We start from the raw sequence: 27,547 nt of genomic DNA, 5'->3' as shown, positions 1-27,547 counted from the left end.
TCACATGCCAGTGGTGGATGGGGTCCACTGGTGCCAACTATAGGGGGCCCTGGGCACCCATAAAAAAATTGTGGGTGCTCAGCACCCGGTCTACAGGGCCTCCAGCACAACTTCTGGGGCCTTTCAAAGCACCAGAAATCATGCCTGAGCCCTCGCAAAGCCCTGCTTAGCTTTACAAATGTGGTAGCAGGAGGTTTCCCCTTCATGGATCACTGCCTTGTCGTGGCGAAGGGGCTTGAATTACTCAGGGAAGCTATGAGCTATGCCGTGCAGGGCCACCCAAGATGGACAGGTCATAGTGGAGAGTTTGGACCAAACGTGATCCACCTGGAGGAGGAACTGGCAACCCACTCCAGTATCCCTGCCAAGAAAACTCCATGGACAAAGACAACAGGCATATAAAAGTTATGACGCTGGAAGATGAGCCCCTCAGGTCGGAAGGCGTCCAACATGCTACTGGGGAAGAGTGGAGGACAAGTACAAGTAGATCCAGAGCTGATGAAGCGGCTGGGCCAAAGCCGAAAGGACGCTTGGTTGCGGATATGCCTGGAAGCGAAAGGAAAGTCCAATGCTGTAAAGAAAAGTATTGCATAGGAACCTGGAATGTAAGAACCATGAACCTTGGTAAGCTGGATGTGGTCAAAAATGAGATGGCAAGAATAAACATTGACATCTTAGGCATCAGTGAACTAAAATGGACGGGAATGGGCGAATTCAGTTCAGATGACTATCATATCTACTACTGCGGGCAGGAATCCCGTAAAAGAAATGGAGTGGCTCTCATAGTCAACAAAAGAGTGGCGAAAGCTGTACTGGGATGCAATTTCAAAAATGATAGATTGATCTCGATACGAATCCAAGGCAGTCCTTTTAACATCACAGTAATCCAAGTTTATGCACCAACTTCCAGTGCTGAAGAAACTGAAATTGACCAATTCTATGAAGACTTACAACACCTTATAGAAATGACACCAAAGAAGGATGTTCTTCTCATTATAGGGGATTGGAATGCTAAAGTAGGGAGTCAAGAGATAAAAGGAACAACTGGCAAGTTTGGCCTTGGAGTTCAAAATGAAGCAGGGCAAAGGCTAATAGAGTTCTGTCAAGAGAACAAGCTGGTCATCACAAACACTCTTTTCCAACAACACAAGAGACGACTCTACACATGGACATCACCAGATGGGCAACATCGAAATCAGATTGATTATATTCTCTGCAGCCAAAGATGGAGAAGCTCTATACACTCAGCAAAAACAAGACCTGGAGCTGACTGTGGCTCTGATCATCAGCTTCTTATAGCAAAATTCCAGCTTAAACTGAAGAAAGTAGGAAAAACCACTGGGCCAGTAAGATACAATCTAAATCAAATTCCTTATGAATACACAGTTGAAGTGAAAAACAGGTTTAAGGACTTAGATTTGGTGGATAGAGTGCCTGAAGAACTGTGGATGGAGGCTCGTAACATTATACAGGAGGCAGCAACGAAAACCATCCCAATGAAAAAGAAATGCAAGAAAGCAAAGTGGCTGTCCAATGAGGCCTTAAAAATAGCGGGGGAGAGAAGGCAAGCAAAATGCGAGGGAGATAGTGAAAGATACAGGAAATTGAATGCAGATTTCCAAAGAATAGCAAGGAGAGACAAGAGGGCCTTTCTAAACGAACAATGCAAAGAAATAGAGGAAAATAACAGAATGGGAAAAACCAGAGATCTGTTCAAGAAAATTGGAGATATGAAAGGAACATTTCGTACAAAGATTACCACAATTAAGGACAAAAGTGGAAAGGACCTAACAGAAGCAGAAGACATCAAGAAGAGGTGGCAAGAATACACAGAGGAACTATACCAGAAAGATATAGAGGTCTCATACACCCCAGGTAGTGTGGTTGCTGACCTTGAGCCAGACATCCTGGAGAGTGAAGTCAAATGGGCCTTAGAAAGCCTTGCTAACAACAAGGCCAGTGGAAGTGATGATATTCCAGCTGAACTATTTAAAATCCTAAAAGATGATGCTGTTAAGGTGCTACACTCAATATGCCAACAAGTTTGGAAAACTCAGCAGTGGCCAGAGGATTGGAGAAGATCAGTTTACATCCCAATCCCAAAGAAGGGCAGTGCCAAAGAATGCTCTAACTACCGCACAATTGCATTCATTTCACACGCTAGCAAGGTTATGCTTAAAATTCTACAAGGCAGGCTTAAGCAGTACGTGGACCGAGAACTCCCAGAAGTGCAAGCTGGATTTCGAAGGGGCAGAGGAACCAGAGACCAAATTGCAAACATGCGCTGGATTATGGAGAAAGCTAGAGAGTTCCAGAAAAACATCTACTTCTGCTTCATTGACTACGCAAAAGCATTTGACTGTGTCGACCACAGCAAACTATGGCAAGTTCTTAAAGAAATGGGAGTGCCTGATCACCTCATCCATCTCCTGAGAAATCTGTATGTGGGACAAGAAGCTACAGTTAGAACTGGATGTGGAATAACTGATTGGTTCAAAATTGGGAAAGGAGTACGACAAGGCTGTATATTGTCCCCCTGCTTATTTAACTTATATGCAGAATTCATCATGCGAAAGGCTGGGCTGGATGAATCCCAAACCGGAATTAAGATTGCCGGAAAAAATATCAACAACCTCAGATATGCTGATGATACAACCTTGATGGCAGAAAGTGAGGAGGAATTGAAGAACCTTTTAATGAGGGTGAAAGAGGAAAGCGCAAAATATGGTCTGAAGCTCAACATCAAAAAAACTAAGATCATGGCCACTGGTCCCATCACCTCCTGGCAAATAGAAGGGGAAGAAATGGAGGCAGTGAGAGATTTCACTTTCTTGGGTTCCATGATCACTGCAGATGGTGACAGCAGTCACGAAATTAGAAGACGCCTGCTTCTTGGGAGAAAAGCAATGACAAACCTAGACAGCATCTTAAAAAGCAAAGACATCACCTTGCCGACAAAGGTCCGTATAGTTAAAGCTATGGTTTTTCCAGTAGTAATGTACGGAAGTGAGAGCTGGACCATCAAGAAGGCTGATCGCCGAAGAATTGATGCTTTTGAATTATGGTGCTGGAGGAGACTCTTGAGAGTCCCATGGACTGCAAGAAGATCAAACCTATCCATTCTCAAGGAAATCGGCCCTGAGTGCTCACTAGAAGGACAGATCCTGAAGTTGAGGCTCCAGTACTTTGGCCACCTCATGAGAAGAGAAGACTCCTTAGAAAAGACCCTGATGTTGGGAAAGATTGAGGGCACAAGGAGAAGGGGACGGCAGAGGATGAGATGGTTGGACAGTATTCTCGAAGCTACTAACATGAGTTTGGCCAAACTGCGGGAGGCAGTGAAGGATAGGCGTGCCTGGCGTGCTCTGGTCCATGGGGTCACGAAGAGTCGGACACGACTGAACGACTGAACAACAACAAGCAGGAGGTTTACATGCTGACAGTCATAATTGTCAAATTCTTTTAGAAAGCTCTTCTGCCCTCTGGTGGGTCCAAGTGCCTATTTGCTGCCACCACACAAGTTCTTGGCACTGATCCTTTGACATTACATGTCTCCGCCCTCTTGATACCAGGAAAGATTGGTGATATCTGTTGTGGGGTGGGAAGAGAGACACAGCTGTGTTTTTGTATGTGGCAGACTGAAATTTTTAACTCTATAATTTGCTAGTGGAAATCTGGATTAAAGAGGCTCCTGATGCCACTTTCTGCTTAACTCAAGTGCCTTCGAAATCTCTTGTTGTTGTTGTTGTTGTTGTTGTTGTTGTTGTTGTTGTTTAGTCGTGTCCAACTCTTCATGACCCCATGGACCAGAGCACGCCAAGCACTCCTGTCTTCCACTGCCTCCCGCAGTTTGGTCAGACTCATGTTGGTAGCTTCGAGAACACTGTCCAACCATCTCATCCTCTGTCGTCCCCTTCTCCTTGTGCCCTCCATCTTTCCCAACATCAGGGTATTTTCCAGGGAGTCTTCTCTTCTCGTGAGGTGGCCAAAGTACTGGAGCCTCAACTTCAGGATCTGTCCTTCCAGTGAGCACTCAAGGCTGATTTCCTTAAGAATGGATAGGTTTGATCTTCTTGCAGTCCATGTGACTCTCAGGAGTCTCCTCCAGCACCCTAATTCAAAAGCATCAATTCTTCGGTGACCAGCCTTCTTTATGGTCCAGCTCTCACTTCCATACATCACTACTGGGGAAACCATACCTTTAACTATACGGACCTTTGTCGGCAAGGTGATGTCTCTGCTTTTTAAGATGCTGTCCAGGTTTGTCATCGCTTTTCTCACCAGAAGCAGGCGTCGTTTAGGCCACCCTAAAGAGTCAGTGTGGTGTCGTGGTTAAGAGCGGTAGACTTGTAATCTGGTGAACCAGGTTCGCTTCTCCGCTCCTCCACATGCAGCTGCTGGGTGACCTTGGGCTAGTCACACTTTTTTGAAGTCTCTCAGCTCCACTCACCTCACAGAGTGTTTGTTGTGGGGGAGGAAGGGAAAGGAGAATGTTAGCCGCTTTGAGACTCCTTTGGGTAGTGATAATGTAGGATATCAAATCCAAACTCTTCTAAAGAAAATTGCTGATAGGCCACCCTAAACCTGTTGTGTGAAGGCCCTTTTTTTGAAGATGGTAAGACCAACGTAAACTAAGAGGAGGGTGGGAACAGGATGCCCAGTTTCTGTGGCTTTAAGGCCTTTTCGTGTCGCTAAATATATCCTACCCAAGAGATCACAGCATGGACAGTATGTAACTCAGTTGGTTAGAGTTTGGTGCTGATAATGCCAAGGTTGCAGGTTTGATCCCCATATGGGATAGCTGCATATTCCTGCATTGTTGAGGGTTGGACGCGATGATCCTCAGGGTCCCCTTCCAACTCTACAACACTATGATTCTACGTAGAACAGATTAGTGGTCCGCGTGGAGTTGAAAAATTAGTTGGCAGCTGGTACCTTAAGCTTAAAATGTAAAGGGACCCCTACCGTTAGGTCCAGTCGCGAACGACTCTGGGGTTGCGGCGTTCATCTCACTTTACTGGCCAAGGGAGCCGGCGTACAGCTTCCGGGTCATGTAGCCAGCATGACTAAGCCGCTTCTGGACAACCAGAGCAGCGCACGGAAATGCTATTTACCTTCCTGCCGAAGCAGTACCTATTTATCTACTTGCACTTTGTCGTGCTGTCAAACTGCTAGGTTGGCAGAAGCAGGGACCGAGCAATGGGAGCTCACCCCGTCGCAGGGATTCGAACCGCCGACCTTCTGATTGGCAAGCCCTAGGCTCTCTAGTTTAACCCACAGTGCCACCCGCGTCCCACATAATTAGTCACACATAATTTGTTAAAACTTGGACAGATTTGTTGCCCAGAAACCTAGAAAGCTGCTGCCAGCCTGTGTTGTACTGAGCTAGATGATCAGTGGTCTGACTCAGCAAAGAACACATTCTTATGTTCCTAATCGTAGAATAGTAGAGTTGGAAGGTTGCCCAGGGGTCATCTAATCCAGTGTTTTTCAACCTTTTTTGGGCAAAGGCACACTTGTTTCATGAAAAAAATCACGAGGCACACCACCATTAGAAAATGTTAAAAAATTTAACTCTGTGCCTATATTGACTATATATAAAGTAATTCTCTTGAATTTTTCAATTTTTCCCACGGCACACCAGGCAACATCTCGCGGCACACTAGTGTGCCACGGAACAGTGGTTGAAAAACACTGATCTAATCCAACCACCTGCAATGCAGGAATCACGGCTCAAGAATCCCTGGCAGATGGCCATCAAACTTTGTTTAAAAACCTCCAACAGAGGAGAATCTACTGTCAAATTATCATGATGATGGAAGAGAGCATTGTAAGCTTCTGTCCCCTAGAGGGTGGCATTTCCTTGTCCAAGACCAGATATCTAAATATACTGTTAGCCAATAGTGAGGAAAACTGGAAATAGTTGCTTGTAGCAATTATGGAATTGCAGAGACCAAATGGGCTCAAAGGTACTTCTCGGCAAACGCCCCAGGGAACAAGGAGTCAAAGACTAATTGAGTATCTGGGCCAGCTACTTATTAAAATACACAATGCAAGCTTTTTGAATCATACGGGTCTCTGTGTTTTGGGTGTTGATAGACTTCTTATGCCAAGATGCAGTGAATGATGCACACACACACACCCCAGAGTGTTTGCTTTTTTGTTCCTAATGTGCAATGCTGGTGTACAAACTGGCAGCCACGGCTGTGTTGTGCAGCGTGACTTCTGCTGATACATCCAACATTAAGCTGTCTGAGAATCTTCGACATCTGTTGAGTTTCTAGTCTTCATGGCTGCAGTGAGTTGCTGGAAATTGTGTACCAAATGGTTCCTGAAATCTCTGAAGACAAGACTTGCTTCAGTAAGACTATCAGTGGCTGGGACTCTGTGTAGCTCCCTCTCTTGCGGAATGACTCCCCTGATTTGCAAAATGAGAAAATTTGTAGATTTGCATAATTTATACAGGCTGCAGAGCTGAGCTTTCCTTGTTGCTGTTTCCTTTTTTAAATGTAGAATACAAACAGCCTTGCTAATTAAGCAGGCTGTGGGATTGCAGGTTTAATTAGGTTTCATATGGGCTGGCTGATAAGGGAAGAATTAATATAGCACAAAAGGAAATAAAATAATAGACGAATGTATTTTTTAAAATACAGTCATACCTCATGTTACAGACGCTTCACGTTACGTATTTTCGGGTTGCGGACTGCAGGAAACCCAGAAGTACCGGAACAGTTACTTCTGGGTTTCGCCGCATGCACAGAAATGCCAAATCACACCGGTGCCTGCGCAGACGCAGCACTTCAGGATGTGAACGCTGCAGGTTGCAGACATGCCTCTGTCACGGATTACGTCCGCAACCCGAGGTTCCACTGTACAAGAAAGGGAAAGAGAGAATAAAAAAACGTGATTCTTAAGAAAGAAAAAACTTATGGAAAAATTATTTGACCATATTGAATGGTATTTTAGAATTCTAAAACTTTAAAGGGAAAAGAATAAGAGACCAGCTGCTTTTGGACAATCAAATCTTGGTTGTTGTTTGAGACGACATCAGCCCTGGCCAAGACAGCCATATAATACTGGAGCTGATAGTAGTTGTACTCCAAAGCATCTGGAGGGCACCAGGCTGGTGAAGTCTGGCTTCTTATGATAAGCCAAGATATGCACAAACTTCATGCATCAAAACGTAGCTGTTTTTTTCCTCCCTCTCTGCAAGTAGAGTAAACAAGCCAGGAAGCAGCAGTTAACCATAGCTTTCTGTTACAGCCAAACTAGGAAACTATGGTGAGCAGAATAGTCCATAATGGGGCCTGGTGTTGATTTTGCAGTTTCATTTTTTCTTGCTTTTCTGGCTTTGTTTCAATCATTGGAATTTATTGATTATGTAGATTGTGTGTGAGAGAGAAAGAGAGACAAACAGACAGACAGAGAGAGAGCGAGCGAGAGAGAATGAATGAATGAATGAATGAATGAATGAATGAATGAATAGTGGTTAGAATGTTATCCTAGAACCCAGGAGACCAGGATTCAAATCTTCATTCCACTGTGAAGCTCGCTGGCTGGTCTGGTGCCATCTTTCAGCCTAACCTACTTCACAGAGTTGTGAGGATGAAATGGAACCATGCACGCTACCTTGAGCTCCCCGAAGGAAAAAGTGGGGTGTGAACGTGATGAATACATAATACGTAAAGCACCTCAACAGAACTGAAAAGAGATACAGAAAGATTCTCCAGATAAATACAATAAATTAACTTAACGCTTCTCTGCTTGTCTTCCATCTTCCCCACAGGCAATGGAGACAACTTTGCTCCCGAAAGAAGGCAACCACAAAGCAAGCCATGAGCCGGCACTGCCCGAATCCAGAGTGCGGAACCACAAACAGCGTCTCGACCAGATTGTGAAGAGAGCCACATTTGAGGAGAAGGTGAGGGCAGCGTCCAAGGAGTGCAGGCTGCAGGGGGACGTAGCACAGGGCAACTTGCAGTGCCAGCGCAGCCTGTCAGCTTGCGCCTCATTCTCTTTGCTGTGTTTCTGTCTCGCAAAGTTGAGAAAGGGCCCTGTCTTCAGTGCAGCAATTCTGCCGGGTCTTGTCCCAGTGCATGTGTGAAGCTCTCCTTTCTTCTGTTTGCTGCCTAGTCCTAGAATTGCCGAGTTGGAACGGACCACAAAGTCCCTCTAATCCAACCCACTGCAGTGCATGAATCTTTTGCCCAGTGTGGAGCTCAAACCCTCAAGCAGCAGTGACGAGGTCCGGGCTGCGCAGGTGCAGTGGTGGAGCCAATGCAGCAGTCCGACTGGTGCCACCCGCACAACCTCCACCTGGCAGACATCATATTTTCCATCCTCCCAGTAAATGGCAGCAGCACTGCTGCTGGGAGGTTATTACTGCAGCTCCACTGCACTGGGGGGGCAGTCCTGATGTCCGCTGGTTTGTGGTAAAAGCAGGATGGTGGCTTCTTGAGGACTGGTGGATGGCGATCGTAAAGATCAGCAAGGCCACTTTTATGTTAGCGTGAGAGCAAATGCTGGATTCTAGGTGCAGCTCGAAGGTACAGGAATATGCTGCATCCCAAACATCCCTCTCAACGAGGCTTAAACCAGGTTGCAGACCTCTTGCGTATTGTTCTTTTTCACTAAGAGAACAGTACCTGGGACAGAGTTTAGGGAGAGGTGTGGGTAATAAAACTAATTTATCCACTGGGTTGGTGAACCTATAAAAAGCTGCCTTATACTGAGTCAGACCCCATAGTATTGTATACATGGACTGGTTGAGAGGGATGTTCTTCAGACTTTCAGGCAGGGAGCCTCTCCCCAAACGGACATGGAGATCTTCTGCATTCAAAGCAGATGCACTGAGCTATACAGCCTTTCTTTTGAGGCTGCCTGCTGCCGTGTCTTGTATAGGATGGTCCTTCACTTGCGGTTGTGCAATGTTATACAGTAGTGTGATGCCTGCAAACCAGATACTGTATCCCTTTGCTGGGGGGGCGGGGGCTTGTTTGTTTTTGTTTTGTTTTATATTTTATTGTTTTGTTAACCAAGAAAAAAAGTGCAACCCTAACCAAAAAAAAAACCCTCCAAAGAATCAAAAATCTGAACTTTAAAGCCTCACAGCCTAGAAGGGCAAAAGTACAAAGATACAGCGCAGCTCCAAAGGGATAGTAAAATATTAACAAATACAAAGATTCCCTCTATAAAGCTTTGTACTCTCTACTTGTGAGTTCCATCATTATTGAGAATAAAGTTTCTGTAGTCTTAAATGAGCTAGAGATTGACATATACTGGTGGCGCTGAGTGTCCATGCACTTCACTGTTCTAATAATAATAACAACAACAACAATTTATTTGTACCCTGCCCATCTGGCTTGGTCTCCCCAACCACTCTGGGCAGCTTCCAACAAATATTAAAATACATTAGAACATCACAGATTAAAAACTTCCCTAAACAGGGCTGCCTTCAGGTATTTTCTGAATGTCAGGTAGTTGTTTATTTCCTTGACCTGTGATGGGAGGGCGTTCCACAGGGCGGGCGCCACTACCGAGAAGGCCCTCTGCCTGGTTCCCTGTAGCTTTGCTTCTCGGAGTGAGGGAACCACCAGAAGGCCCTTGGCACTGGACCTCAGTGTCCGGGCTGAACAATGGGGGTGGAGACGCTCCTTCAGGTATACAGGACCGAGGCCGTTTAGGGCTTTAAAGGTCAGCACCAACTCTTTGAATTGTGCTCGGAAACATACTAGGAGCCAATGTAGATCTCTCAGGACCGGTGTTATGTGGTCCCGGCGGCCACTCCCAGTCACCAGTCTAGCTGCCACAATAAATAAAGTGATGCCAGATACTAAAAAAAAATAGTCATTCAAGCTCTCTGCCCTTTAGTTTATGAGATACCTTTTCCATAAGGCAATTTGCCAATCCCTTGAATTCCAGCAGTCCAAATTATTAAGGTTAAAGCCTTCCAGGATTCGGCAATACTTTGCTGGTTTTGCAGTGTCTGCTAGAAATCTTGGCTTGGAGAGTTGTTCTCCAGGAAACACAATGGGGTCTGCCTGGTAGCTATTTGCATGGGTGATCATCAATGAGCAAATATCTCCAGATGCATCAGAACACGTCCCAGAGTAAACCCGCATTCTGTAGCTAAGCTGGAAATCCTGTGCGGGCCAACTTGCAAAGCTCCGTGCCCATGTGACATTGGGCTTTTCTGAGGAAACCAGGCAGATAGATTGCCTTTAACAATGGTGGGTGATGTGGGGAGTAGATGGTGCAGTCTCATAATGGCTTCTGTTCCTTTCCGCAGCCAGAAACAGATTTCTTCGGCCGTGCAATTGTCAAGAAAAATGTTTCTCCGTCGGCAGGTAAGTTCTGGGGTGGGGAGGAAATTTCCATTACCAGGGGGAGGGAGACTGGGCTTACTGAAATGGATAGATGGTGCCAGCAGAGAAGATGGTTTAGCTCCCTTGGTACATACACACAGGGCCTTCTCTGTGGTGGCCCCTAAGTTGTGGAACTCCCTCCTCACAGAGGTCCACCTGGTGCCTTCATTATACAGCTTTGGGCAAATGCTGAGGTTGAACCTCTTTGTCCTGGCTTTGCCTCTGTAGTGTAGTGGTTAAGAGTGATGATCTAAGACCTGGGAGATCTGGGTTCAAATCCCCACTCAGTCTGTTGCATAATCACTTTGCAGCACTAATGGAACATTTGTGGCCCTCCACATGTTGTTGGACTACAACTCCCATTTTCCGTGACAATTAGTCATGCAGGCTGGGACTGATGGAAGTTGGAGGTTAAGAACATCTGAAGGACCACAGGCTCCCATCCCTGAAAATTCCTACCTCATCAATATTACTTCTTTCTTTCTCTTTCCCAACAGCCAATCAGGAACCTGAGAAAAACCGAATAGAAAAACAAATTGGGAAGGCTGTTGGGCAGAGCGATATTTGGTTCCGGTTCAACGAAGGAGTCTCCAATGCAGTTCGGAGGAATATTTACATTAAAGATTTGTTCTAGTGATTGAAACGTGGGCAGGCAGCACATGAGTCAGCTGGCATGTGGGTACCATGTAAGGATATTTTGAACAAAAATGTTTATGTATGCTTTTGTATTGAATCCTGTTTTATATATAAAAAGAAAGGAATAAATTTGAGACATGCACAGTACCACTTTCTTTATTTTGCTTAGAAGCCCTTATCACATTTGCTTAGCTTTTTTTTTAACTGCAAAACTGTATATCCTACAAGATACAAAAAAAGTATTTAAAGTAATCAAAAATTATTTTATAAAACTTGTGTTTTTCCTTTACAAGTCCCCCCCCCCAAAAGACCCAAAAAAGAAAAAAAAAGAATTGCAGGTGTATAGGAAAGAGAAACTACAGGGTTCATAAAGCTGCAAATTTTTCTTAGTTTTTGATGTGATTCCTGCATTGCAGGGGGTTGGATTAGATTATTCTTTTGGTTTTCCTCCCAACTCTACCATTTTATTATCCTGTGCTGCATCCAGTGTCCCTATATCTTCCCAGACGGTGGTGCCAAAATTCAAAATAGTGGGGTCTCTTTTCCACCCATACTATCTTCAGTGATTGTTCCCAAATGGTGAACAGGGGCACACCAGTGTGCCACTAGGACAGAGTGTGACATGCCTTGAGAAAGGGTATCCACTCTTAGATGTGTCCTTCGTCTGCCAAGATGGGAAGACCTCGTTCAGCACTGATTCTGCTACCCAGCACTGCCAGCATATGAACAGTGACATTATGCCAGAAGGGAAGCAATTCTACATGCACGTGGATTCTCTCACTCAGCCTAGAGCATAGCTGGTGGATAGAAGGGAACCCCCCAGAAGCATCACCATTGCTCCAGAAAGTACATAGGTATTCCTGAGCCCCTATCTCCCTAGGGAAAGGAGGGAAAGCTGGGTGCAATGGACTTGATTGTACAACATTTGCAAGGAGGGTGGCTGCCTGTTCTGTGAAATCTGTATGTCGGTGGTTTGAAGTGCACCTCCCATTTTAACCCGGGGGAAGGGGGTTAAATCATACAAATGAGGGAAACCTCATTGCCCAAATCATACAAATGAGGGAAACATTTAATTAGCCACTATATGAAATCAACTGTGCTAGCAAAGGGGGAGGGGCAGTAAAAGTGCGAGTTTAGCCATCGTGAGGAACTAAAATAAAAACTTTATACATTAAGTTTTCATGCAATTTTGAGTAACTCAAAAGGAAGCCATTTTTATTCATTGTGGACGAAATTTTGCGAGGCAATGGGTTAGAGGATGGTGCATTTCCCCTTTTCCACCCACGGATTGTTCTTCATCAGCTCTGGGTTCAGAAATGGATCTTCTGGAATGCCATCTTCTATCCACTTAAGAAATCTAGGGTGGAAAGAGAATACATGAGGGTCTTTCCTCGTTGCAGTATTAGCCGACATCTGGCTGAGTCCAGAGTATCTTGGGCCTGGTCCCAAATCTCATGTCCTTCTCTCCCTTAAACTTCTTTTAAAAAAAATAAAAATAAATTCTCCTGAATTATAACTCCCCATCATCTATAGCCATACTCGCTGGGTAGTTGAAGTTCAGCACCATCTAGAGTCCACAGGCTAAGTACACCAGCTTTACAAGGTAGCTGGGTTGACAGCAGAGTGCTGGCCAGTGAGACCCCAAACACATTCCATCTTATTGTACCCAGAGGCACTCTACATAGATGAAAACTTGTGGGCTTGTGAACTGAAGCTTCTCTGGTACCTAGAAAAATCCCAGGCCTGCATCTATTTCTCTTGCTGTGATGTGTATTTCTAGAGCCAAGCGTGTTCCTGAGTAGCTTTTAAATAAGTTTGCTAGCAGGAAACAAACAGCTAGACTTTTGAGGGCAGTGGAGACTTTTGAGGACAGAGACACTTAAAAAGTCTCCACTTTCTCATAGGACAGCAGCCCCCAGGGTTTCTCAAGAGAGAAGGATGCAGTGGACAATGGTGTTGGCAGCTCAGTATTGTCCACACTGACCGGCAGCAGCTCTCCAGGGTTTCAGGCCAGAGCCCCAACCCTACCCGGAGATTCCATTGGGGATTGAACCATCTACATTCAAAGCAGGTGCCCAACATTAGGTGTTTTCCACTCCATTTCAAGCCTATCTTTGTCGCTACTGGGACTAGAAACCTGAGAGGGAGGTTTAAGATAAGCCTGATGTTCTTAGTATGATGGATTCCACTAACGTGGAATGCACTTAGACGTGTGTGTATAAGGTGGTAGGAAAGAGAACTAGCAAGAGAGGAAGCTGTTTGTGGACTCACTCGGGGATCGTTTTTGAGGACATCTCCCTCTTGTAAGCCAGCTGGTACTTAAGGCTTTCGACTTCCTTCTTCCACTGAGGGGCTTCCCATTCATCCATGGGGACGTGGCTTGGTGGCTGTTCGGGTCAGAGAAGGAGAAGCGTCAACCTAGGCAGAAAATTAAAAATGGTGAGTAGATTTTAATTGGCTGGTTTGTCCTTCTTCCAAGGAGTGCATGCTGGAGCCCCCCCCTTCCCCCCGCCAAGAAATTACCCTAACCTATTTAGCAGGACTGTTGTGAATATAAGAAGTAGTGACAGAGCTAAGGCAAGCTTCATGGCAGAGATTTTGACCCATGCTTTCCTTTCCAACTAACACTACACATCGCATTGCTCCTGAGCATACTCAACCCTCCCGGGACTTTTTGGTGTTTTGAGTCTCCTCTTCCCTCACTCCCAAGTTATTTTTTATGATTGCTTATAGATATTGCAAACCTCAGAGCTTGTATTAGAGAGAGAGAGAGAGAGAGAGAGAGAGAGAGAGAGAGAGAGAGAGAGAGAGAGAGAGAGAGAGAATACACAGTTTACATAAAAACAAACATAGCAACAGCATTCAATAATATGTCCTAAAAATGAGATAAATCCTGAACCCACACCGGTGCACACACGTTTCCCAGCGTCCTGTTGGCTCTTGGCACCTGAGTTTGCTACAAAGGGACTAATGCCAGCTACAGAAAGATAGAACTAAAAATAATAATTGGTCCAAGTTGTCTCTAGGGCGGGCTGCCTGCTGATCAAGTAAAATAGCCTGACTTTGCATCAAGTAAAACTTTTCTCAGGGAAAATCAGTGAGTATGTTTTCAAAGGACAGCTCTAGAGAGGGAACAGGAGGTGTTAACACCCACAATTGATGCACCAGGGAAATTGGCACTAATGGCCATGTTGGATCTTGCCTTTGCATATACTTTGCTTCACCAAGCACTGATGGGGGAGGACTGGATGTGGGTCAGTTTGCAAAACCATCCTAAAACATCTGCTGCTTCCAACACAACCACACGTTGAAATGTCGGCCCTAGGAAGGTACCTTCCCCCCTCTGAGATAAAATTTCTTTCCAGTCAGCCTTCTGAGCTCAGTGCCCCTGAATCCATCACAATACACCCATTTCACAAAAGGAAAAACTGGTGCTGCTCAGATCCTCCGCCATCACACCCACAAAAGCAGAAAAAACCTCTACCCTCCCACAAAAACACAGACAAAAAGAGGAAGCAACAAAACAAAAATAAAAGCTCAAAAAATAAATTTTAAAATAAAATTGGGAGGGGCAAGAGATGTGGTCCTGAACATCTGGAGGGCATCAAGCTGGTACAGGCTGCCTTAGGTTCTGCATTGCAGGGGGTTGGACTAGATGACTCTTGGGGTCCCCCTCCAACTCTGCAATTCTATTATTCTACGTCAGGCATAGGCAAACTCCAGATGTTTGGGACTACAGTTCCCATTATCCCTAGCTAACAGTACCAGTGGTCAGGGATGATGGGAATTGTAGTCCCAAACATCTGGAGGGCTGGAGTTTGCCTATGCCTGTTCTACATCATCTTTCATGACCGTATATATGGTAACCACAGGAGTCTGTGCCTGTTGCTGTGGGCAAGCTGACAAGTGGAAATACGGCAGATGTAGCAGGTGCCTTTCCTACCTCTGATGACAATCTCCCTTTGAGGTTGCCCTGGTTCTGCATCTCCACAAGCCTTTGGCACTATAACTTCAGCAGGTCAAGCTCTCTCCCATCCCATGAGAGATTTCCTATGATCTCACTTATTACATTTATGCTAATCACACCAAGTCTAACAGTGCTAAGTGGGTTTCTTTCAGGTCAGAGATGGCTGTCCTATGCCTGGTGGATTTGGGGGAGGGGCTGTTTGAGAGGGCGGGCAAATGCCCAGCAAAAGAGTTCCTATGCCTTTAAACCAGGAGTGGGGATCAGATACATCTCTATTCTCAATCCAGACAAGCAAGAGACACCGTCAAGAGTTCAAGGGCATGTTCCAGCCAGGCAAAAACACTCAAGGAGGATGTGAAGAAAGGAGAGTGCGGGGCGTGGCCTGGAGAGAGTCCAAAGCGCCGGATAGAGAAATCTGGAGGGCCAGATTCGACTCCTGGGCCTGAAATTCCCCACTCCTGCTTTAAATTGTACAGAGAAGAGATTTTCCAGGGCCCTCAATTCAAAAAAACAAAGGAACTCCTGGGGAAAGCTAGCATGAGACTTTTGTCCCAGATTAAAGGCAGGACTATGTGTATTTTAAAACATAATCTGCCTCCCAAGAGTGAGTGCTGGGCCCTGCATACATTTAGTAAACTAGACATTGTTTGCATAGCGTTAAATGGCAAAAGTTAGTTTAGTTATGGGGCAAGGAGCTGCCTTGGTCCCTGAAAGCCACTCTCTAAACCCTCCACTGAGATCCTCATTCAGCAATGGCTCTCACAGCCTCTCATTGGCTGTGGGCACAAGCAAATGGAATTTGAGAAACCAGTTTTTATTAGGTCTAGGAAAATGGATCTATTAAAAATAAAAGTCAAAGCAAAGTTTCTCTGGAAGTGTGTTCTTTTGCTGCACTTGCAGAGCCTGGCAGTCACTATTGGACAAGGAGTCGAATATGTCTCCTTTCCAATTAATTCTGTGGGGTGAGTGTGAGAGTCCCTGGTGATGACTCTGAAATCCAGAGCTGGGAAGCCCTTTGAGGTTGGAGCTATCTATCTGGGGATGGCCCCAGCATACGCAGTATTTCAAAGTAGGCTGTGGGGCCAGGCTTATGGGAAAGTGATGCTTCCCAACCCCCCAACCCCCATCCTATGATTTGCATAGTTTTATCTCGTGGCATTATCATTTAACTAACAAATCCTTCTAAATGCTGTCTCCCGCAGGAGGGTCTGAGGAAGGGGAGGGGGAGAGAGCAAGCAGCTGTTGCTGGCTTGATGGAAATGAGAGATTAAATCCCTAAGCAAATCGCTGTTTGGCAGGATTGTGGTTGATGGTGAACGAAAGTTGGGGGGAAGGGGAGGGGGCTAAGCTCCACAAAACCAACACATTGCCAGTTTGTTTTTAGGGGGCACAGTTTAATACAGCCACACACTGCAAGTTGTTGGCCAAACAGTTCTGCCTGAGCAGCTTTTGTTGGCTGGTTTATCAATGGAAATTTGATTCATTGGTTTACTACTTCCTTAATCAATGGGAGGCTGTACATTAAGGAATCCTACTCAGAGCAGACCCACTGAAATGAATGTTGGTCATGTTGATTAACTTCAATGGGTTAATATTTCATTATTATTTTTAAGATGGTTTTGGCTCTGTGATCAGGGATGAAAAATACATCCTTTGGGGTGCCATTTCCTGCTAAGTATGGGTTGTCACCAGTGTTGATGTTATGCAGAGTAGACCCATTAAAATAATGGGCATGGCCAGCCTAGGTTTATGTACTTTAATGGGTCGACTCTGAGTTGGGTATAACACACCAGAGCTATCTCCCAAAGGGCATCTGTGTTCATATTACTGTTATTCACATTTATAAATTACTGAATTAAGTAACAGTTGGTTAGAGTGTGGTGTTGATAATGCCAAGGTCGCAGGTTTGATCCCCGTATGGGGCAGCTGCTTATTCCTGCGTTGCAGAGGGTGGACTAAGATGATCATGAGGGTCCCTTCCAACTCTACAATTCTATGATTCTATACCTGTCTTTTAACAGAGGGTCCACCTATTGAATCCATTGATAACACTAAGGTCTTATCCAACGTGATACCTTCCAGAAGTTCTGGATCACAAAACCCATCTGTTCCAGCCAGCACATGGGACTCATTGCTGTAGTCCAAAACATCTGAAGGGAACCACCAGAAATGCATTTCTTTCTAACTAATGTATTGGCCAGGAAGCCTCCAAAAAGGGCAAGTGACACCGATGTATGTTCGATGTCTAAAACCACAGAGTCATAATTAAATCTGAAAGGCCACATACTACGTTCAAGCACAGCTGCTGTTTTCCCAACTCTAGAGTTTTCACTGGCACAGGGTGGGGTTGGGAACAGGCAAGGAGAGGAGAGGAGAGAGCCTATGCCAGCAATATTGCAGCTAAGGTCTCCTTGCTATCTGCTTCTGCAAATATGTCTTTCATAATTGACCCATGACAGGATCTTTTCAATGGCAATTCTCCGGTTGTGAACTGCCCTTCCTAATGAGGTGTCACCATCGTTATCAACTTTCAGGAAGAATTTGAAAACAATCCTGATTCCCTAGCTCAGCTAAAGTGTACATAATAATGCATGCAGCATGCAAAGGATATACATTAGGGGAAGTTGCTTTTCAAAATGTGTATATTTCGGCCGAATTGCATACAAACATGCATGATGAGAGAAATTTGCACTAAAATGCCGAATGTTTTTCACATGCTTTAAAAAAAATTCTCAAACCAAACTTACTGTAAGACTAGACAAATGAGAAACTATCTTATGAAATAAACAGATCATAAATTTTATAAAAACCTGATTCTGGACAGGTATGGACTGTCTCAATGGCTAGATATTTGCAGGGGTGAACAGAGAACAAACACCTACCTTAGCAGTCCAGCTCCTGCCCTGTAGAAACTCAGCCCTCTCACACCAAGGCTTGAAAAGGCTGCCGCTTTGCATGCATTACACACATTGCCATTTAACTAAGCAATCTCCGGGTCTGATTTGATTGCAATTTGAATAGTATGAAAAGCTATCAGGTCAAGAGAGATGCTGCGTCACATCTGCTAAGGAGAAGGACATCAGGTTGTACCCAAAGTTATTTCTAAGCACTGTAGTCCCACTGAAATTACTGGCCATGATTAGCAAGTCCAGTAATTTCAAAGGGTCTATGCTGTGCCTAACTTAGGTGGATATAAGCCCAACCATCTAAGGCAGTCTCCCCCAACCTGGTGCCCTCCAAATGATTTTGGACTACAACTCCTCATTAGGCACAGCCAAGTCCATTTCTTCTGGAAAAGGGTGGTAAGCTCAATGATGGAACGGGTGCTTTGCATGCAGAAGGTTGCAGGTCCATGAGGACTGCAATTTTAGCTCAGTGGCAGAGCACTTGTTCTGCATGCAGAGGGTCCCCGATTTAATCCCTGGCATATCTGGGGAAGGCTGAGGAAAGGCTCCAGGCTAAGACCCTGGAGGGCCTCTACCAGTCAGTGTTCACAAAACTGGGCAAGTTGGTGCAACTCAGTATATGGTGACTTCCTATGTTCCTATTTAAATTGTCCCTTTATTCAGAACCATGAGGACTGGGATCTTAGTTCAGTAGTACAGCACCAGCTCTGCACATGCAAAAGTTCCAGTTGCAATCCCAAACGTCATCTCCAGGCAGGGCTGGGAGAGACTCCCAGCTGGAAACCATGGATCAAATGCTTTATGCCCAAAACTGGAGTCCGGACTCCACCCAAGTGTCAAGCTAACCCAAGATTAGCAGATCCATGCCCAGCACAACATCCTCCATAACAAACACCAGAGCATCGGGGACCTTGAGTGCATCAGTTGGCCGTGCCAACGCAGCTAGTCCATTGCGTTTCATCTCCCTCTGGGCAAAGGAACAGTTGAAAAACAAACAAGCTTTAAGAGCTCAAATGAATCCACACAGGACAGTGAATTTCAGGCGCCCTCCCCAGATGCTATTCTCTGGGGCTGCAGTAGATCCTGGGGCACATCCCGGGATCCAGTCTCTGGTTGTGTGGCATGGTGGAGGAGTCTAGATCTTGCTCTAGAACAGCAGAGCATCTAGGGGGTTTTCTAACCTGGACTTACTGGTTTTACTGGGCCTCCCTGTAAGACAGTCATGTGCACACACTGAACATTTCATCATTCACCCATAATTCCATGATTTACAGCTGCTTCTACATTCCTGATATGCCAGAACACACACAAAAAAGGAAAAGAAGCATCTGCCAACCCTGAGAAATATGTGCAATTTTTCATTTTAAACTCACTTAAAAAACAACACCATCACATCTACATGGATAAAAATGGGGATTTCTTCTGCTGCTAAACACCAACTGGCATAGGAATGAGCACCATTTTGTTGTTTGGAAAAGATGGTACATATTTTAAAGTAAAAATAATTATCAGCATTGCTTAAAAGACGCCAAGCAGAAATAAGTTCCTTTTTCAATAGTAACATCCCTCTCCGTTAACCAGGCCAGCAATACACATACCGGTACATCCTTTAGCTCAATGGTAGAGCATCAGATGGTCCCAGGTTCAATCCTCAGCATCTCCAGTGAAAAGACTCCTGCCTAAATTTGTGGGGAGCCACTGCCAGTCAGTGTAGAAAACACTAGATGAACCAGCCATCTGACTTGGCATAAGGCAGCTTCCCATGTTCCAACTACTAGCTGTCTCTGGAAGCATGAAGGTGGCAGCTACCTGCTCTTGCTTGCCCGCCCTCCCCCAGCATCTTGATACTCAAAAGGTATACTACTCCTAGACATGGAAGTTCCCTTTAATTATCATTAATTTCCAGTCAATGGGCCACATCCAATGTTATCCCTACTCAGAGTAGATGCACTGAAATTAATACACAACTAGCTTAGATTCATTGATTTCAGTGTAACGACTCTGAGTAAAATTTGGCTGGATTCAGCAAAATGATGATAAAAAGTCATATATTTGTAAGAGGAGAGATGGGGAAAGGCTTTGTGGTCTGGAGGTGAAAACTAATCCCATTTTTTTTTTTTTTTTTTGTAACCAGAAATATTCACCCCATCTATTTGGCATGATGTTTTATTAATAAAAGAAGTCGAAACCAGCAACCTACCTTGGAAGAAGCAGTATGGGCTTAAAAGGGGGGAAAGTTGTGTGTTTGTTATTTTTCTTTTCGAAAGGAAGATTTTCCCCACTGAAGAAGATTGTGTCCACCTAAAAAAAAAAAAAAGGCTCCAAACAGCTTCCCAGGACTTTCAGCCGTACGTTCGCCTCTCCAAGCAGAGCCCTCCGTTGCTGTTAACAATCTGAAATCCTGAATGTAATCTATTAAAGTCCGCCCAGCTGCCTCCAAAAAGGGAAAGAACAGGGATAATGAGAAATCCCCCCCTCCCCGTAGCCTCCTCCCTCCCGCGGGTGCTCTGTTTAGCAGCTTGGAGCCCAGATAAGCTGAGAAAGAGAAAGTGCACCCTTTGTCTTCCAAGGGTAGCGATTGCTCCAAATGCCCTCTTACAACAGGTTCTGCTGAAACGAAGCCATGGGGTGAAGGTGCTGAGGCGGCCGTCTCATTAGAGGGATCGGGATGGAGCCAAAGGATGCTTGGGCTGCCATAGATACCTCTTCCCCTCTCTTAAGAACAGCACCTTAATTGCATCCCTGGGGCCTGGAGGGATGGGTGAGGAACACCTAAAGATGCACACTGTGCGCAAAAGCGAAACAGGTGTTATATATCACTATTTCTGGTGCACCTACTTAGGCCTAGTAAACAAACAAACAAACAAATCCAATCACCTTCATGGTAGGGGATTGGCTCTAGGCCAATTAATTTGTTGTTGTTGTTGTTGTTGTTGTTGTTGTTGTTGTTGTTGTTGTTGTTTTTCCAGGGTGGGTTGCAAAAATTTAAAATCCAGAATTAATAAGTTAAAACAGATCTGTCACAGGAATAGGGCGGGCTCTGAAAACACACATTTTAGGTAGGGCATCATATGAAGCCACAGAGAAGGCCCTCTCCCAGACTACTTATGAGGGCAGAGGAACTGTCAAGAGCGCCCTCTTCGCTGATCTTAACCTCTGGGAGCATCAGAAGAGCATCACCCCCCCTCCTAAAGGATTTAAATAATGCGTCCAACATGGCCAGCACCAGATTTATGGCGGCGAGGGTGGTTCCCTCACACGGCACTGGACCGAGGGGGCGCAAAATTGAGAAGATCCGTTTGGGAGCACCAAATTTTGGCCTCACACAGGGTGCCCTATTATGAAAGATTACCCCCTGTGCATGGGGCTGCCCTTGAAGACGGTCTTGAGGCTGCAGCTAATGCAGAATGTGGCTGCCGAGTTGGCGAGGGGCTTGGCCCAATGGGATCAGGGGCCACTGGTTCTTCTGAGAATGCCTCCCTAACTGGGTAGCAAGCTACCAGGCCCTTTTCAAAGTGTTAGTACTGGTGTACAAAAGTCCTAAACAGCTGGGGACCAAAATACCTGAAAGAGCGCCTCCAGTATTATCAAGCCTGTCAGGCCATGAAAGGAACTCCTTGGTGGTGGCTCCCCATTTCCATAATGTCCTCCCAGCTGAGTGTGCCTCCCTCCCTCATTACTAACATTTAGCAGGAATTTAAAAATACCTGTATTCCTATTTACTGAGGCATTCAATGGCTGAAAGTCACTGTTCCCTGTGACCTTGAAATTACTAACAGTAATGGTATGTTTTAAAATATTTCTAGGCATTCTTAACATTTTTAAATATTTTATTTATTTAAATATTTTGTTTTATTTCTCTGAAGGCAGGTGGTGTATCTTTTCTGGCTGCCTGCTGGGCACTGGCTTGTTCATGTTCAAGCAGAATTTGTGGCAGCAAAATGAGAGATTACAAATATTTTATTCATAATCGTATTGTTTTACTGCTTTGCTGTTTGTCATCCAGAGTTCCCTCTGGAAAGACAAAAGTTAATAAATAAGATAGCTCTGGGCCTCTTTACCTGACCAAGCCTCCCATTTGCCCAGCTTCCCATTCAAGAGCATTTTTTTGCCAAGACTGAAATTTATGTCCTTGAATTTGGATAATGGCTCCTGCATGTCAGGACGGAGGAAAGTGGTGCATGTAGAATCTCGCTTGCTGTACAAAGGCAAAATGGGTGGGGCCACTTTTGCCTCTGGCCCCACCCACCACCACCATGTGGCCCTTGGGAGGCTGCCTAGGAGGTAATGTGGCCCTTGGGCTGAAAAAGATTCCCCACCCCTGTTCTAAGGGAGAAGGCATGCTCACCCGTGAGGACACAGAGGAATGCACATCCTTTGAGGATCTTAAGAATATAAGAACAATAAATAAAGCAAAAAAAAATTAAAAAGCAAGATGGCAAAGGCTTTTTGCTGGTACACTTTTGCTGGTAGGTCATGACCTGAACATCACCCCCCCACCACCAGCACAAAACCTTCCTTCCAGAGCCTTCCACCCTGCAGGTCAAAACTCACACCCCCCCCCCATGGACACCACATGGCTATTATGGTAAAGAGGTCAGTGATAGTGGATCCCAAAGACCAGATTATCAAGCTGTTCTGACATCAGTGTAATCTCCGAGCGCTGCCTTTTCAAAACAATTATCAGAAGGGATTGGGGAGTGGGGCTTTGGTGGCAGCAAAGTGACGTTGAGATGTGGGTTATTGGATTTTGGGAGATCTTACTATAGCGGGACAACAAAACACACACAAACTCCCCACGTAGCTGCCCAGAGAAAGACGTCATTCTGGAGAAAGACGTCATTCTCGTTGGGCCAGCTGCCACAGGGCTCCCTGTCTTCATCCTCTTAAATGGGAATGACAATCAACAAAATGGCCTCTGGGCTGCTCACTCACGGAGGGTTTGTCCAGAGTATGATTTTCTGCACAATGAAAAACAACCTAGTATCGGTCTGTCTCACAGGTAGCAGGCAGAGGCGGCAGCTTCAGATGATAAACTGTGGCCACCATTAAAGTGTGATAAATGTTTGTCAAGTGTTCTATTTTTACAAAGCGGGACATCCTACCACAGGCACCCAAAGGCTTTGATTATTTCCGTGTAAGACTTTTGATGCCTGAGGGAATTCTAGGGCACATTCCAGCCACAGGAAAGTGCTTGAGGCACCCCATGAGAGGTGTGGCTTGGGGAAAGCCCTGAGGGCCAGATACAGGTGTTTGGAGGGCCGCATTCTACTCCAGGGCCTGAAGCACATATTTTGCCATGCAAATGGCCCCATGTTCAATCCCCAGCATCTCCAGGAAGGACATTTATCTGAAAGCCCGGAGAGTTGCTGTGAGTCAGTGTCAAAAACAATGAGCTGCTAGATGAATCAATTGTTTATCTAAATGGGAGGGTGTTCACCATTTCCGTGAATATGCTCATACCGCTAGCTAACAAGAAAATAAAGAGTGCAGGATCAGGCCAGTGGCAGTGGCCAACCAGATGCCCCAGTTGTAAGCCTGAAAGCAGGGCCTGGGCACAAGAGCAACTCTCCATGCCTGTGGTTTCTAGCAACTGGTATTCAGAAGCATTGCTGCTTCTGACCGTGAAGGCAGAGCATAGCCATCATGACTAATATATCAGAGTATAACACACACACACACACACACACACACACACACACTTACTTGAAAGTAAGAATAAAATTCAAAAGAGACTTCAAAAATCCACAGAATCATCCTTTTGTTAGATGGAGCATCGCTATTAACAAAGAACTATCCCCCGAAAGGCTTTCCTATACACCAGTTATGCATAACAGATTGCAGTCTATATTACCTGTCCCACTTAGTTTTGCAGATTAAGGAATGATGAACTGCATTTGTGCGTTAATACACACTGTGTGTGCAATACAATGTCTGCCAGCCATCTGTTAATTTGCCAGCCGGTTGCAAAGTTGGCTCTTAATTGCTTGGCAACATAGTTCATACATACAATTTGTTTTGGTATTTTTATTTGGAAAAGATGAATGGGGGGGGGAACCCTTCAAAATTAAAACATGTATTTCTTCCTATATACAAATGAAGTGTAAGGCTATCAGCACACAGCTCCCACTGGAGGATTTGTAGCACGCTATCATAACCCTGGATCTGAATGAAGTCAGTGCCTGATCTCAATCCTGGATTTGTATGGTTAGGATAGGGTGGGGGCGAAAGAGGAGGCAAGCTGCACAATACCCGTGGTCATGGCATGGGAGTGAGAAGGGAAAGAGGTGGTTTAAAATAACAGCAGGGGTTTGTGGAAAGCAGGATAGCTCAGTCGGTTACAGTGTGGTGCTGATATCACCAAGGTTGCAAGTTTGATCCCTGTAAGGGAGTAGATGATCCCCAGGGTACCTTTCAACTCTGAGTCTATGATTCAGGGATGGAGAAAAACTGAAAGGAGAACAGTTGCAATTTTAAACAAGCAGGTTTGACTAGAGTGAGGAGGCAGTGACACTGTGGCACCCGCCCTGTGGAACACTGTGGGGAAAGCAGCAGTGTAAAACAAGGTTTAAAAGAAGGGACTTGAGAAAGCTTGCGTTGCAGCCTTCTATTAACCCGGAATTAACTGCAAGGTCCAGTTGCGGACGACTCTGGGGTTGCGGCGTTCATCTCGCTTTACTAGCCGAGGGAGCTGGTGTACAGCTTCCAAGTTATGTGGCCAGCATGACTAAGCCGCTTCTGGCAAACCAGAGCAGCGCACGGAAACGCTGTTTACCTTCCCGCTGGAGCGGTACCTATTTATCTACTTGCACTTTGACGTGCTTTCGAACTGCTAGGTGGGCAGGAGCAGGGACCGAGCAATGGGAGCTCACCCCGTGGCAGGGATTCAAACCACCGACCTTCCGATCGACAAGCCCTAGGCTCAGTGGTTTAGACCACAGCGCCACCCGCGTCACTATTTCTCCTTATTACAACTCATTAAAAAGGGATGTATCTCCATCCCTGCTTTAATCAAACCTCTGCCGTTATTTGAAATCACGATTTTCATCTCAGTGTCTCTCCACTCCCATTTAACTCTGACTCTTGCCATTGTCTGACTATAGCAAGGGAGAAACATTGAAGAAGCAGGGGGTGGCTAAACTTCTCCCTCTTCCATTCCTCAGGTGCATCATGTTACAGAGATAAAGGATGTGGAGCCCTCAGATGTTCCACAGTACCTTCTCACATTCAAGAGTGGTTGTATGGGATGGAAAAGGGGAAACTCCAGGGGGGTTGGCAAGCAGAGTGATCAGAGGCTCAGCACTTAGGAAAATAATAACCAAGAAATGGGCTCTGAGCATGTGTCAAGTGTCTTTCTGACCAATTCCCACTCATCAAGGATTAGTGGAAGATGCGCTTTCTAATCAGGCACAATTTGCAACAACAAAAACATGACCTCTCATTTAGGGGCTTGGCTACGCAACCTCCTTGATAGCTGCTTCATGTGGGACCAAATGGTTGATTCAGATCCTACTGAAAAAACAGCTGAAAGCAACAGAGCTGCCTTCATAAACTCATAAACTGGGAACAGATTAATCGTATCAAATTGCTGTCCCCATCCATTGTGGCTTAACCTTCCCATCACTTTCTTTAACAACATAGCAGCTGTAATCCTAAAAGCCCTTTTCAAACACAGACTCCTGTTCTTACAAGCCAAAGCTCAGCAATTTTAATAGTCTCCTTTCTCTCCCAAGACATTCAGAAAGCAATTCTCTGTTTAAAGACACACCAAGAAGAGCCAGGACACACCAAGGAGAGCCAGGACACACCAAGGAGAGCCAGGAAAGATTCCATGGTAGCAAAGGGTGAAATGCCCGCAAAAGACTTTAAAAGTGAAAAACAGCATTCTGAACTGGGCCTGGAAACAAACTGGCTGCCAGTGCAGTTGGATTAGAGACTTTCTTGTCCAGTTAAAAATCTAGTTGCCACGCTTCACACATGCTGCTGGTTCCGAAAAGTCTTCAAAGGCAGCCCCACGTACAAAACACTGCAGCAGCATAACCTGAAGGTCTGGATTTTGTACAGGCCTTTGCCTCCTTCCCAGGATGAGCAAAATCAAAACCACCAACTGGAGCAGAAAATAAAGAGCATTTGCCAACTGATGTTGCATAGTTTAGAGACTACTTCACCACACCAGCTCCTGTGATATTGTTAGCCACAGTTGGAGAGGATTCTGTAAAGGCAAAATGAGCAGGAGGATAAAAGGAGTGCATTTGTTTTGTCCAGTCTGTTCTTGAAGAGGAGTCATAGTAGTGTATGGAAGAGATGAATGAAGAGAGAGCAGGTTAGCACCATACCACGGAATCGCTCCAGGAACAAAGATAGAGCAATGAATGCAAATTTTACCTTTGAACAGTAGGCTAGTTTCTATACTCATTAGCCATCCTCCACCCAGGCAAGCAGTAGGCATCACTGGAGCTTAGGGACCCATTGCAGCCAGGTAAAAACACTCAGGGAGGGCATAAGGGAAGGCTTGTGAGGGGGTGTGGCCTGAAGGGAGTTCCAAGGACCAGAGAGGACTTGGGGGGAACATTTGGCTCATCAGGAGCCCACCAGGGGAGCCCTAATCAAAGCGTGAAATGCTGTTTTTCCAGAAATCTAGATAACAAGAAAGGCACGTCCTTATTTTAATAATAATTCGTTTCAATTAGACAGAACACAGGTGGTTTTACTATATACATTTCTGGATCAAAGGTACAACAGTTTGACATGTCCTTAAAGTTCTACACAGTGTAAATATGCTCTCCATGTCCAAAAAACCTCCAGAAGCGTAAAAAAATGCAGGAAACTTTAGTGATTCCCCAGCCCCCCGGTTTTAAATATATAACTAGAAATTCTTGAAAAATAATAAAGGGGGGGGGGGAGAGAGAACAGTGTTTGCAAAACAACTATCCCAACCAGGCCAAATTTGAGTTTTGCTTTCAAAAAGAAAAGACCAGAAGGGAACCAAGTGGATTCCATAGAACAAGAACAATCAGCTGGGAGGGCACGTTTCTTCTCGTGTGCATTTCATTGGCTTGCAAAACACAACTGCAGAAAAAGGCCTTAAAGCGTGACATGGAGAAGCAGATTCTGCTTTGACATTTGGTGCCACAGGCATCATGCAACACCTTCACCCTCATTTGCTTGAGAAGGGCTGACAAAAATAAGATGGGGGGTAGGTGCTGTGCTCTGGGTTAACCCAGCAAACCCAGATGAAAGAAAAGACACACCGTGGCAAAAATCTATGCATGTGCTGTGTGACTACCTGCGCCAAACACAGGGCAGAGGCCTCATGCATCAAACTGGGCTTCATATGCTCTCCATGGGTGAGACTTTCTTGAGATTCATCACATACGGACAGAGAAGAGTTCATGTAGGCTGGGCATAGATAGCACAGGTCTGTAACAACTCTTGCGCGAGGAGGTTTCATGTTGCTTTCTCCTCTCAGCAGTAAACCTCTGTATTCTCTAAACCAGTAATGGCCAAACTTGGCCCTCCAGCTGTTTTGGGACTACAACTCCCATCATTCCTAGCTAACAGGACCAGCGGTCAGGGATGATGGGAATTGTAGTATCAAAACAGCTGGAGGATTCCAGCTCCCATCAGCCCCAGCGAGCACAGGCAACCACCATGGATTATGGGAGTTGGAGGTC

At 45.3% G+C, this 27,547-nt stretch overlaps 2 protein-coding genes across 3 annotated transcripts in view; one reads left to right on the top strand and one right to left on the bottom strand.

Annotated features, from left to right (window-relative positions):
* The window catches only part of CHTF18 (chromosome transmission fidelity factor 18), a 41,439-nt gene extending 30,292 nt beyond the window's left edge, over positions 1-11,147 (top strand). Inside the window, exons 21-23 of the mRNA XM_033167694.1 lie at positions 7,787-7,921; positions 10,289-10,346; positions 10,862-11,147. Of these exons, the coding sequence (XP_033023585.1) occupies positions 7,787-7,921; positions 10,289-10,346; positions 10,862-10,998 (330 nt within the window). The 3' untranslated portion in view covers positions 10,999-11,147. The remainder of the gene's footprint in view (positions 1-7,786; positions 7,922-10,288; positions 10,347-10,861) is intronic.
* A 965-nt stretch (positions 11,148-12,112) lies between these two features.
* GNG13 (G protein subunit gamma 13) lies at positions 12,113-21,996 on the bottom strand. 2 transcript variants are annotated; one of them, XM_033167793.1, is made up of 3 exons: positions 21,935-21,996; positions 13,272-13,418; positions 12,113-12,357 (listed from the first exon to the last, which is right to left on the bottom strand). In XM_033167793.1, exons 2-3 carry the CDS (start codon positions 13,367-13,369, stop codon positions 12,252-12,254), a joined length of 204 nt encoding a protein of 67 aa, XP_033023684.1. In that variant the 5' UTR covers positions 13,370-13,418; positions 21,935-21,996; the 3' UTR covers positions 12,113-12,251. The 2 variants fall into 2 exon arrangements, with proteins under 2 accessions (XP_033023684.1, XP_033023685.1); XM_033167794.1 differs by lacking the exon at positions 21,935-21,996 and adding an exon at positions 20,074-20,159.
* Between the last annotated feature and the right edge of the window lie 5,551 nt (positions 21,997-27,547).

This window comes from Lacerta agilis, chromosome 13, assembly GCF_009819535.1.
Source record: "Lacerta agilis isolate rLacAgi1 chromosome 13, rLacAgi1.pri, whole genome shotgun sequence".
Lineage (NCBI taxonomy): Eukaryota > Metazoa > Chordata > Lepidosauria > Squamata > Lacertidae > Lacerta > Lacerta agilis.
Note: the sequence above shows the minus strand (reverse complement) of the source record. Positions and strands in the feature narration are given on the sequence as shown.